This window comes from Pseudopodoces humilis, chromosome 5, assembly GCF_049639895.1.
Source record: "Pseudopodoces humilis isolate 2021_Gansu_Grassland_sample_001 chromosome 5, ASM4963989v1, whole genome shotgun sequence".
In the NCBI taxonomy this organism is placed as follows: Eukaryota; Metazoa; Chordata; class Aves; order Passeriformes; family Paridae; genus Pseudopodoces; species Pseudopodoces humilis.
Window position 1 is genome coordinate 59,841,494 of NC_142204.1, and position 12,532 is coordinate 59,854,025.

Consider the following 12,532-nt stretch of genomic DNA (forward strand, 5'->3'; position numbering starts at 1 on the left):
TAAGAAACATGCAGTGATGATACTTTAAAACAGTTTGTCTGAGATTTTTCCTGGGTACCTGTCAATACAAGCAAACTGAATTTTAGCCTGGCAAGTACTCTTTGGCAAGTACTCTGTTATTCATGTCTTCCAATTTCCAAAACATCCACATTAGTCCTCACTCTTCTTCAGTAGATGCACTCCTCTGACCTGGTCTCATCCTCAGTTTCTTGCCACAAGAGCAGCTGATGAAGTGTTATACCAAGGACTCTGGGTACTGTGTTTTAAGAAGGGAGTTTGAGATCCATGTTTCATACAGGTTATACTATAGCATGGAGACTGGATTTTCAGGTGTTTGGTGGAGGTCAAGACATGGGGAATGTTTTTGAGGGAGAGAAAGTATTGGCAACTGAGATGGATCAGAAACTGAATTTTCAGAGACTCCTTGCTGAAACCCGAAACTGTTGCAGAAAAAAAAAAGAAACTGTTTTGTTTCTCTGAAGTAATTGGAAAGTTCTGGAGTTCAGTGAGGATACATCTCTGTGCTGCACAAAGAGGGCCAATGGTACACTGATAGTTACCATTGCCAGCTTTGGTATGAGAAATACTCCGGCAATGGTAATAAAGAAGAAAACTTATCTTCTGGAAAAGACAGTACAGTAGTAGGTTAATGCATTTAGATGACAACCAACACTTGAGAAAAAATTGTTTAGAACAAACTTTAAGGCACTGGAGCAAAAAGATGTGCAATTTTTTTCACAGTGCTTGCATAAGTCTTTTGGGTTTGAAAAGTGCAGTAACTATTGATTTCCATCTCTAGTTCGTACCCTTACTTTTGGTATAATTTCTTCTTTAAACTTCCCAAAGTTCAATGTAATAAGTTACTTAATTGTGCATTGTCTGTTCAAAAACCTGTGCAGTACACCTCCCTTTAGATTTCCCATTTCATCTGATTAGTGCTGCTGTAGCGTTTCAAGCATTGCTTTGTTTTGTGTGAAGCAATTTACAAGCATCTTTTGAGAAACAACTTTTTGTTGGGATACAAGAGTATCACACTTAGAATTTCTTTTTCAGTTCTTCATTTTTTCTGACTGTTTCTTTTTTAAGTGCTAGTTTCTTTGGCTAAGATGGAATCAAAAGCATAATTCAGATTTTTTTTTCTTCTGTTATTTCAGAGGACATTAAAAATAGATTTCTCTCCTATAAATGTCTATTTAATACCATTTTCTAGCTCAAGTCTGCTATGATGGTACTCATAACGTTTGAGACACCTTCTATAATTACAGAGAGATCAGAAATATTACAGGGACTGCACTTTTGGCCAGAGTGGCTCTAGGGAGACTGGCTCATAGTGGCTTCTAGATTTGGCTTGCTAACTCCTGAGTTGTTGCAATGGCCATCCTGTATAGATCTTTTGCAGAACCCTAGATATAGGACTTTTTTAAAAACATCCAATTTATTTAATTAATTCAGCTACTCTAACTATCACATACTAGATATTACTAGCACACTAGAATGTTACATTGTATTGAAAAAGTTTCAGAATCCGTTTTAATACAGAAATGCAGGACTATGCATTTGGTGGATTTCGCACCTTTTCAATACAAACTTCTCCGGTAACCTGAGGTGTTGCTGTAGCATTAAATAGAAACTTCTTTTATCCACTGTGGAAAGACAGACTGCAAACAGATGACTGCAAATAGATAATCTACAGGTTTAAAATTAGCACAAGTGTAAAAGTCCACCATAAAAATAGTTTGCACAAAGGTAAATGTACAAGTTAGTTTTGCACTCCTCGAAATGCTGAAGGATTAAAATTTCTGCACCACTGTGACTGACAGCCAGCTACTTTGCTGTTGCTTTTCTTATGCAAACTCCATCACTGACTATCTGTAAGAAAATCTTGTGATTCACTTACTGCTCCATTTCCACCGAAGCAGATACCTGGGTTCATAAAACTGTCTGCTATGTAATAATTTCTGCAATATAAGACAAAACCACCATTGAGGTAAATCCATTGCACAACAGGATCCTGGGAGGTACTTAAGAATCTCCTTCCAAACTGCTTAAATCATGACTCTGCCACAAGCATCATATGTTTATAATCTTGTTATGATATTGAGGCCTTATACAGCTGTTTTTTTATAATACTTTTGTAGCCTGTTTAAAGCCATCTGGTGAACGTATTGCCAGGTATATGTGATTTTGTTGTTGTGACTACACACACACCCTTAGCACTCTCATGGTATTTTCTCAGTGTATGACAGTACAATTGAAGTTAAAACATGTCATTATTTATTTGTACATGATGGCTACATATGATGTTCCTGATAGTCACATGTGAGCATTGCTGTTTTAATTTGTCATGTCTTCCCATTCACATCCTGAAAATTACATAAAAATGTTGGATTGGTCTCCAAATAAGCCAAAGATTGATATGCAGCTTTGGATCTCTTCTAATATCATAACTTCTACTGCGCTTTTATAAAGCCCACGTCTTTAACTATGATTCTAATAAGTAGATACAGGAACATATGATTTTTATCTTCTGGTTACTTGGCAAAAAGCTTGCATTTGGAGATCATCTTATTAAAAGACCAATGATATATGGATTAAAAAGATTAGAGGTTTATCTGTATTTTGCCATTTATTAATTAAAGGCCATAATTTGCTTATAGTTTACCTTTTTAATACCATGTTATGATTGGATCACTGTAGTATTAAGAAACTGCAACCAAAACCAAGGCTACGTTACCTTGAATTCTGAAAATCACATAGAAGAAGAAGGAAGCTTCTGCTTGGCAATTGAAATAAAAAAATCCTCAGGGTGCAGGGAGGGAAAAAAGGATCTTTCCTGACTGACTTAATTATTTTTCTGTGGCACAGTGACTTCTTTGAGGTTATAGAAGAATTAAATTTCTGTATTGGTGAGCAGGTGGAAAAAAAACAGAGGATGCTTAATCTACACTTACATGTGCAGATTTTTTTACTGAATTCCTAAGGAAATAAGTCTTCTGTGAGCATGTTTGTGACTTTCTCTCTTTTTATTTTCTCCCTACACATAAATTTTGGCCCAACTGATTAATAAAAACAAATCTGAAAGAGGAATTAAAGTCTTAAATAGGTTTGTCTTTCTATGAATTTTGTGGAAGCAGATGCCAGGAGAAGAAACTATCTGAATGGTCTTGCTACAGTAAAGCTGCAGCTCAAGTTCACATTCACATGACAGAACTACTTATACTCCTAACAATGGGAAAACTTTTAGGATGTCAGGTCAGCTCTCTTCCTATTTTGCCATAAGGCTCTGGAGCACAATCCCAGCTGTCCATGCAATATACACTTGTTCATTTGACACCGATGTAGAGTGAAATAAAGGTGTTCTTGGGGAGAAGCCCTGGTGCAGAAGTGAGGATACTTTTCTGCAGCTTCAGGACTTGCACCCTACAAGACAACGGAGACAAACTGACAGCTGGTTTGCTCAGGGATGGTGTTATTTCTTGGTGAAGTTCATAGCAGCAGCATAGATGTAATGAAAGCAAAACTCACACTTTTTAAACAAAAGATGCTGATCACAGGAAAACTGGGCGTATGTGTAGATGTGTCAGTTAGGGACATGTTTTAGTGATGGAATTATGGTTATTGGTTGGTCTCAAAGGTCTTTTCCAATATAAATGATCCTATGATTCTGATTGTGGAACCATTTGTTTAATGATACTGTTGTTCATAAATACATAAGGTAGGGAGGAGAAATTCTTTGGGGAGGGCTTTGGAAACCTTTCTCTTAAACTGTAAGTTACTGGATTGTTTCTTTCTAGGAAGGAATTGGTACATCTTAAATCTTTGATTTTATGCTAATTTTCCTTCACGCGGTCTGTTTCTGTTGAGAACCTTGACTGTAGTTCTGCAGTGTGTCATGGTAAGCAGCATGTAGCTCAGTGCCATGTGTTAAAGCTGGAAAGTTTCTTCACTTTTTTCCCACCCCCCCCCCTTGGTTTAAGGCAGCTTGTATTAAATACTTTACCCCTCCCTTTTTTTCTCAGTTGTGTGGTTAGGAATTCTTTTACTACTTGTGTATGCTGTGGTAGTGTTTAATACTAGTTAGACATTTGGCCACCCATGCTTCCCTGAAATCTAATGTTGCCTTTCATTGATGGGGATTTCCTGGGTGCTCACATGCCTTTCTTTTGTATCTTCTCTCCAGATACACATCTTGGGTAATCACAGCAGTTATGTATAAGCTGTGCAGTTTAACTTCTCTAATTATGAGACTATTTGGCCACTGTCAAGACATTTACCCAATTATCTTGCAGTGAATTTGAACACAAGTGTCAAACACAGTTGACTATTCAGTTCATGTCATTTATCATTCCTTCTAAGGAATTCCATCATGCTATTCCTGCTATTCCTGACCAAAGAGTTTTTCAGTATAGTGGGCAGTCTCAACCTCAACATAAGCAATTTATGCCTATTCTTTATTTTTTCTTCCTCATTGATGATTAGGTGTCCTTATAATTAAAAAACATCAAACATATTCACTACCAGCTGAATTTTGTTAGATTAATTAAAACTCTTCTCAAATGATAGAATCTTAATTCCTCTGATCCTTCTCATAACCCTTTCCACACATCGTTTTTTGGGGGGGGTTTTTTTGGTAGGAAGATTAATTTAAACTGGTGGATGGAACTGCACATAATATTCCTGAATAGATCTTGCCAGGGCTACATCGCAACTACCCTTCCAGCTTCTGGAAACTCCACATATAGTCTGTGAAAGTCATATGCCTATGAAGTCTACGAAAGGTCATGCATTCTCTCTGCTTCATGATGGCTGCTAACAAGCCAGCTGTGGTTGCCTGCTTTTATTTGAAGGGTATTTTGGTGAGCTTTCTGCTTCTTTGATGATGTTACTGAAGTTTCCTGTAGCTAATGTTTACTTGACTGGAGGCACTCTGGCTAGGCCATACAGAATGAAAGCTTTTAGTCTCACCTCTGGGTATTAGGGATGGGACTTGTATATTCCAGTTACTTTTTGGAAGAGGTGGAGTATGTTGACAGTATACATAAGGCAACAGTGTCTGTCCTTTGCCCCAAATCTTTATCTGTTAGCACTGTAAAGAGCTTAGTCTTAATGAAGTTGTGGGAAATTTAGTTAGATCCACTCTAGACTGCAGCACCTTACACCTTTCGACAGGCAGCAGTGCTGACTTCAGCAACTCCTGTCCTGTCCCTCTGGCCACAGCTCCAACCTTTGAGCAGGCCTAAAATGTTTAGAGATGTTTTTGTTGTTGTTGTTGTTTGTTTTGGTTTTGTTTGGGTTTTTTTTGGGGGGGGGAGTTGGTTTTTTTTTTGTTTGGTTTGGTTTTTGGAGGTTTTTTTTTTTCAGTCCACATTAATTCCGTGCTCTATTTCAGTATTGCCTAACAATGGTTTGAACCAACAAAATGTGAACGAGTGTCTGGGAAAAGATACAGGACGGGGACTGGACCACGCAAAGCTCACTTCACCACCCTGAGAAGTGTCTGTTGAGCCATTAACTTCAGTCATCACCACCCCTGAAGGGGCTGCAGAACTGTATGAAAGACACTACGTGAGGGACATGCGAGGCTGCTTAAATGAAACCAAGTCCTTCATTGGGAACGTTTATATTTGGCTTAAGAGGTGTGAGCTGAAGAAACAGGCTTATGCTGAAACTCCTAATCCAGAGCAGGTATACTGAGTATTAAAATTTTCACAGTTATTTTCTACTCTTACCTTAATGGTGAAATAAGCAAAAATTATACTATCCTAAATTAAAACCATGTATGTCCCATAGGTTATGTAGAGCGAGAAGAAAACCTCAGTATTGTTTGAGTAGACGGACCTGCGAGTTCAGAGCTCCTGTACCGTAGCCTAGAACACCAAAACGAGAAAAAAAATCCCATTTGCAAACAAACGAAGCCTACTACAGATCAGGCAGTAATCGGACAACAAAATGGCTGTGGTTGTGGCTATAGGTGATCCACAAGAGCGCAGCTGGAAGTAGGGGAGCGGGGGAGCCCCAAGCCCGCACTCCGGGTCCGGTTCGCGGCCGCGCTGGGGCGCGGAGGGGCCGTGCCGCAGTTACCGAGAGCCCGTCCCAGGGACTTACTGCGGGGAGCTGCGAGACGCGGGGCGCGCAGCCCTGAGGCGCACACGGCCGGCGGCTGCGCCTTCCCGGCGGGGCTCCCGGGCCGCCGGCCCCGCTCCGCTCCGCCAGGCCGGGCCGGTGCCGGAGGGGCAGCGCGGGGGGTGCGCGGGTCCGGCGCCCCTCGGGGCGGGCGCGGGCCCGGTGCCGGCGGCGCGGGGCGCAGGCGCGGGGGGCGCGGGCATGCGCGCTGTGCGGCGGGGAGCCCGATCTGATAGGGAGCAGGGGCTGACACTACCCCCGTGTGGGCGGCGGAACGTCCCGAGGATGACGTGCGGCGTTCTCGAATCCCGTGTCTCGCTCGCTCGCTCGCCGCCGCCGCCGCCGAAGGAAACGGGAAAAGCAACAAAGAGGCAGGAGCAGGCGCGGCGCCATGGCGGCCCTGGAGCGGCCCGTGCCCAGTCCCGAGGCGTCCCTGGGCCAGCCCTGGGCCGCCTGGGTGCGGGAGGCCGCCCCCCCGCACGCGCACGGCGCCGCCCCCCCGCACAGTAAGGGCAGGGACCGGCCGCGGTCCGGCTCCGCACGCCGCTCCCCCCGGAGCGGGGCCGGGGTCCGGCCGGGCCGCCCCCCCCCTCCGCTCCCCTCCCTCCTCCCGCCGGGGCCGGGAGGTGCCGCCCCCCCGGGCGCTCAGCTGACGCTCGGCCGAGCCCCCGTGCCATGTGTGCGGGAGGCGCACGCCGCGCCGCGCCTGCCGTGCCGCTGCCCCGCGGCGCTGGGCCGGCGCCGCGGTGGGGGAAGGGGGCGAGGGGGAGGATGCGCGGAGGGGCCGGAGGATGCCGCGGGCGGGGAGGGGGGGGCGAGGGTGCTGCCGCGGGGGGCCCGGCGGTTCCGCTCCCTGGCAGATGCTCCGACCATTGTGCTTTTCCTGTTGCAAATAGAAACACTGCTCACCTCCTCACCTCTCCTCCTCCCCTCGCCAAACAATAAATGCACACCTCAGGGCCCTCGGTGCTTCCTGACTCTGCTTCTCTTCTGCAGGTGTAGATCTGGAAGAGACTGGAAAGGAGGGTGGAAAAAGCAGGGAGGTTATGAGGCTTAATAAAGAAGGTAAGTGGCTAGTGCTGGCACACCTCTCTACCTGTCTGTTTCTTGGTGGTTGTGAATGACTGTGGTTTGGCCTTGACAGGGTGGTCTGATAGCATATGGATTTCCCTGCCGTGAAGAACGTTTCAGGGTTGGATACATGCAGATGACTGTCACTGTGTCAACTTCTTTTGAAGTATGGGTATAACAGGTGTATACATGCAACTGACAGACATGGTAAAAGATAAGACAATTTTGAGGCAAAAGACAACTACACGTCAGTGGCCATATTGGATTTTTTTGTGGACCCTGTCCCTTGGTGCAACATTCCAGTTGCTTGAGTGAAGATAAGCATATAAACTTTAAACGTTATATTATTAGGAACTTAGTAGAGATGTTTTCCCTTGCAGTGAGAAAGGGTTTGTTACAATCTTTAAGTTCATTCACTTTAGCTCAAATCGCATTTTATTCTTCGTTTGCAGTGCTGAGTGCATCAACTGAGCAGCCAGCATCAAATATTATCTTAGGTTACACTAACCCATGCATATTATGCAAAAATAAATAAAATTAGTAATTTGGGCCATGAGTTCTTCTGGTACTGTCAGTGTGAGCAGGCAAATTCCAAGTTAGTGGTATTTGCCAATATGCCAGGCCTGTCAGAGCTCTGTCAGCTTCAAAAGGAGAAACATTTTGTTTGTGATGTGTGTCGTTAACATCATGCTGAGGTAACACCTAGTGCAACTAGTGAAATGGTTCAGGACGCTTTTTCGAGTAGCTTCATGTTTGTTTCTGTTCGTTAAGAAAGCGCTTTATGTACACAACCTCCCTGTCTTGGGAGATACTTCTTGGGAAGTCAGTTCATAATGAGCAATCCCATCACAGTTAAACTTTGGTGTGACTTACTCATGGTGAGAGAAATCCCGCTATTACCTGTAATGTCATAATATATATTCTGAAATTATGTTAAGTTTCTCATTACATTGCAGTTGTCATTACACATGCGTTCGATTTTGAGCATCTTGGCAGCTCAAAGGAATCTTATGTTTTCTAAACAAGCTCTTGAAAAAGGAATGAATTAATGAGTAATGTAGATTAGTGTGATAAACTATAAAATTGCATGGAGTATTCATGAAAGTTATTTAAAATACCATAAAACTTCCTTTTTGAAAGACCTTTACAGAGATGCCAAGCTTGATTGTGTTCCTATCTTGATTCTTACGTGCCTGAATCTCTCTATTTTTTCAGCCCAAAGATAAGTTAGCAGCAGAACTGTGATTTTCATGTAGTTATTTATAGGTAAAAGGTTCAAGGCTCTGTACATCTATCAGTAGTGTTGACTCAAAAATAATTAAACAATAATTTTACGACTTCAGCTGTGCCTTCATAAGGAGCTTAATTTGTTAAGATAAAATGTTTTGTGCACAGAAGTCCTTGAACACAAATTCATATTATAAGCTTGGGACATAAAGACTGAAGAGTCTCTACTACTCTACTATACATAATATGCAAATTAGAATCTTTCTGATTTCCTAGAAAGATTCAGTTTAAATTATCAGTTCTAGTCTTGTTTGGTTTTGGTGGGGGGGGACAGAGACTCCATCGAAGGAGCGCTATTTAAACTCACTATCCAGAAAAATTACTTCCAAACAAAGCATAATGTCATTGCTGACATTATGATCATGACAGGTGTGAAGCACTTACTGGCTTTTATAGTACTTATGTCATAATACCATGAAAAAAAACCCAAAATTGACTGTTATATTTAGAAAATAAAAAGCCTTAGGGATATTATTGCTTTCAAGTAGTAACTTGTGTTAGATCACTTTGAAAGAACTTCCATGAAGTTTGAATAAATTAGTATGTATTGAAACATTTCTACTATATTCACTTAGGCAGCCTGTTAATACAGGTGTTTTCACCACACCCATCTGTGTGTCTGAACACCCACTGTAAGTCTTGCTTGGGCCTCCCAGTCCTTATTAATAAAAGTGGAGAAAAATGTTGAGAGTTAGATTTGTCTGCAGGAAACATTTTTCATGTATTTGCAGAAATGCTTGTGCTTTTACTCTGACCTTGCTCATGTGTTGTGTGACATTTTTTTACCATTTGTTGCATTTTTTACCTGCTTTGTTCATAGATGAGGGTTGTGGTTATGTTAGGTCTGAATATAAAACCCAACTCCTTTTTTTTACAATCTTACCAGCTTGAGTAGACCTTTTTAATGGCATCTGTGATGCCAGGAGATTGTAAGTGGTTTCTTAGAAAAATCAAATGTTACTTGTAACCTACTTGTATCAAGTAACCAGGGGCGACAGACAGACAGGATTTTAAGTATCAAAAATTACTGTCCTGTTTGATAAAAGTAGTGTAAAACCTGATCTCTCTGCTCTTACTTCTCATATTTGTCTGCACATCATCTTTAGTTGATGTGACCAGGTTTATGCTGCCATTCCTTTGTGAGCAGTTTATCAGGAAGGCTCTTTAGGTGAATGAAACTGTGTGCAGAGCAGAGTGGGAGCTAAAGGGTGGGAATATGTTGGTCTTCAGACCATGACAAGGTCATGGTTTCATGTTGGTTTTGAAGGAAAACAATGCTGGCAGGTGGCAAAAAGTGCTTCCAGTTAGCTTGATCCCTGCTTCTCTGGCTCCTTTCTGGTTGTGTACCATGTGTGTTTAGAGTGGTGGGCTGCTCTTCTTCCTCACTTTGGCCTAGGAGGGGATGTGGAAGGCAGCATTTCCTGGAGGTGGGGGGTAGGAACACTGCCTGCCAAGTCTCTGCTGTCCCAGGGGGTTGTGTCCCTGGGAGGAGGGGTCACAGTCTGATTGTGCTCTTCATTTCTGTAATGCAAGAGATGCATTGAGGCCTTGTGCCCCATATTAAGGGTAAAAGTAGAGACAGAAGTATTGCTCACTGCTTTCCTTTATTCTGCAGTGTATATGTAGGTAGTATAGAGGGAGAGAAATTTCCTGAATGTTTGTTCAGTTTTCTAGACAGAATTGCTTTTTGCATGCTGACACTTAATTCTGAGTTTTCCTATAGCAAATGCAGTCTGTCCATAGTTGACTATTACTGGCGTGTGGATTTGTAGAGAGGGGATTACAAAGTTCCAAGTGCTCACAGAAAACGAGAAATTTTATACATACATGTTTGTGCCAGAAAAAAAAAACCAAAAAACTTATCTGCTTGTCTAATCAGGAAACAGAAACAGTATTGTGTAACTTATCTGACAAATCACTACTAAGCAACCGACTTAGCTAAAAGAGAGGTTATCAGAATTAGAGCAGCATTTAGAATTTATGTTGAATTCTAAAAGGTTGAATGGCATATTTGAAGAATTGAAGATTTTCTTGCAGAGAGCAGGCATACTAAAAGAAGTCTGTATTTGAGAGTTTGTGTTCTGTAAAACACCACAGTTACTGTGTGCCTGAGTCAGGTAGTGTGTTCTGTTATTATCAGCCATAACCTGTAAATTATTATAAATTAATTTTGGAGGCTTGTATTTTACTTTATACAATATCTGACAAAATAATGGAATAATGGGATTATTTTGGTTTCATGTACAAAACTTGTATTAATAATTGGTTTAGTAATGTGCAAGCATTGAGTGTTTGCAGGTAGACACAGGCTGTAAAGGAGCAAAAGATATCCTGTGTATCTTTGTGAATTACAGCAGAGTTAAATATGACCTATGGAATTTAGGTCTATGTCTGGATACTTGGTTTCATAGTCAACTTCAGTTTCCCAGTTCAGTGCGTTTGTATTATTGAAGTTTAAAAATTCTGATTGTTTTGTTCCACCCCAAACTTGACCATTTTACTTTATGATTACACTTGCGAACTGGAGTTTTAAATGTATTGGATAATGGTTTACAATATATTTTTTCCCATTTTGACTTCCCACACAAATATCTGATGGAAAGTTTTTTGATAAATCCTTTGGCAACATAAAAACAAAATTAAAGGAATACTGATTCATTTTGCTTTCAGTATCTTTTTAATTCTTCATAAAAATATATTGATGATTTTATTATTCTTGGAAAAATAAGAAGTTAAGGAGGTTAGGTTGTGGTAGGGAGCACTTCTATGGGGGGAAAAGGGTGCGACATACAACATTCTACTTTATGAAAAGCAAGAGGAAGAGAACTAAAATTATTATAGGGAGATTGTGAAAGAAGAGAAGACAAAACCAGCTGGTTAATGCAAGCATAGAGAGTGGAGTTAAATTATTATTTATTTTTTTGTTTACTAGTGGTTTGCTTGTGGTGCTATTTGTCTCCTTTAAAAACATACTAAACAAAAAAGAATAAAACCATTCTTGTTTTACTTACTGCCTTCATCTTCCACCTTCTTGTGGTAGTAGGGAATGTTAGAAAGGGCTGAGAGGGAAAGAAAATAATAACAAGGTTTTAAACACATACTTGAAAAGAAAGAAGTGAGGTTATTGAATTTAGACCACCACAGTTGGTGATTTGGGGTTGGTTTTGCAGTGGGCAAAAGAGAGAGTTGAATGTTGTGTAATTATTTGTCTCTTCTCTGTAAGCTAATATAATCTTCCAGAGATGCTGATACTTAAACACTTGTAATATTCTGTGGTGCTTGATGAGTGAAAAAACTGAGAATTAACAGGGCAATTGCAATTTGCAAATAGCAAAACTGTGGCTGTTTTCAAGAGAAACTTTTTCTTACCATTCTTATCTTTATGCTGAGAATAAGAACAGTAAGCAGAGGTCCCCTTGGGGTCTTTGTTTAGGATGAGAAATGACAGTGGGATTGAATTCTGGTGAGCATTCTGATATGTGACTGATCAGTTCTATATATGATATCTGGCTCTGATTTTTTTTTGTTTTATTTTTTTTTTAATATGGATAACTTCTGCAGGGGGGTGGCATGTCTCCTGGTTATGGCTGTCACCTCATTTAATGTGTTTCAAGGAATGATGACAGAGGAAGAATGAAACATCATGTATGATAGCGCCCAGAAAATTTAGTCAGAATTGTAGTTTATCTTCATAGTTACATAGTTATTTTCTGAAACCTGTCCTTTAGATCTTCATCCCACACACTGGATAAAAGGAGTGGAGTAATGGTAAGGCTTTCTGATCAGGCATTCTGTGTTTTGAATCAAGATTTTGATGTTTTTGAATATGCATCTAAAACTGTTGTACTGTAAATGACTTCATTAAAAAAACTGGTTTTGTTAGGTTCGCATATCTTGATGAAGCACATTATTTGTGCAACAGTTGTTCTGAAGAGGTTACATCTCCTGTTGTTTAAGGTACCTTTTTTTGATTATGTGTGGGGAAACCATGTGTGATTCCCTGTCAACTGCCAGCACTGTCACTAAGGATCTGTCTCTGACATTCTTTCTA

At 41.0% G+C, this 12,532-nt stretch overlaps 2 protein-coding genes across 6 annotated transcripts in view; one reads left to right on the top strand and one right to left on the bottom strand.

Moving 5' to 3' along the window:
- CDHR3 (cadherin related family member 3) overlaps positions 1-6,326 on the bottom strand; it is a 57,220-nt gene extending 50,894 nt beyond the window's left edge. The window contains exons 1-2 of the mRNA XM_005526075.2: positions 6,106-6,326; positions 5,839-5,867 (exon numbers count right to left, since the gene is read on the bottom strand). Of these exons, the coding sequence (XP_005526132.2) occupies positions 5,839-5,867; positions 6,106-6,326 (250 nt within the window). The remainder of the gene's footprint in view (positions 1-5,838; positions 5,868-6,105) is intronic.
- A 73-nt stretch (positions 6,327-6,399) lies between these two features.
- Positions 6,400-12,532, top strand: part of ATXN7L1 (ataxin 7 like 1) — a 113,910-nt gene continuing 107,777 nt past the window's right edge. For 3 of the 5 annotated variants that reach the window (XM_014255196.2, XM_005526001.3, XM_088055417.1), the window contains exons 1-2: positions 6,406-6,629; positions 7,120-7,188. In XM_014255196.2, the coding sequence (XP_014110671.2) occupies positions 6,515-6,629; positions 7,120-7,188 (184 nt within the window). In that variant the 5' untranslated portion in view covers positions 6,406-6,514. Of the gene's footprint in view, positions 6,630-7,119; positions 7,189-12,532 lie in introns of all 5 variants that reach the window. The other 2 variants (XM_088055419.1, XM_088055416.1) reach the window with 2 other exon arrangements.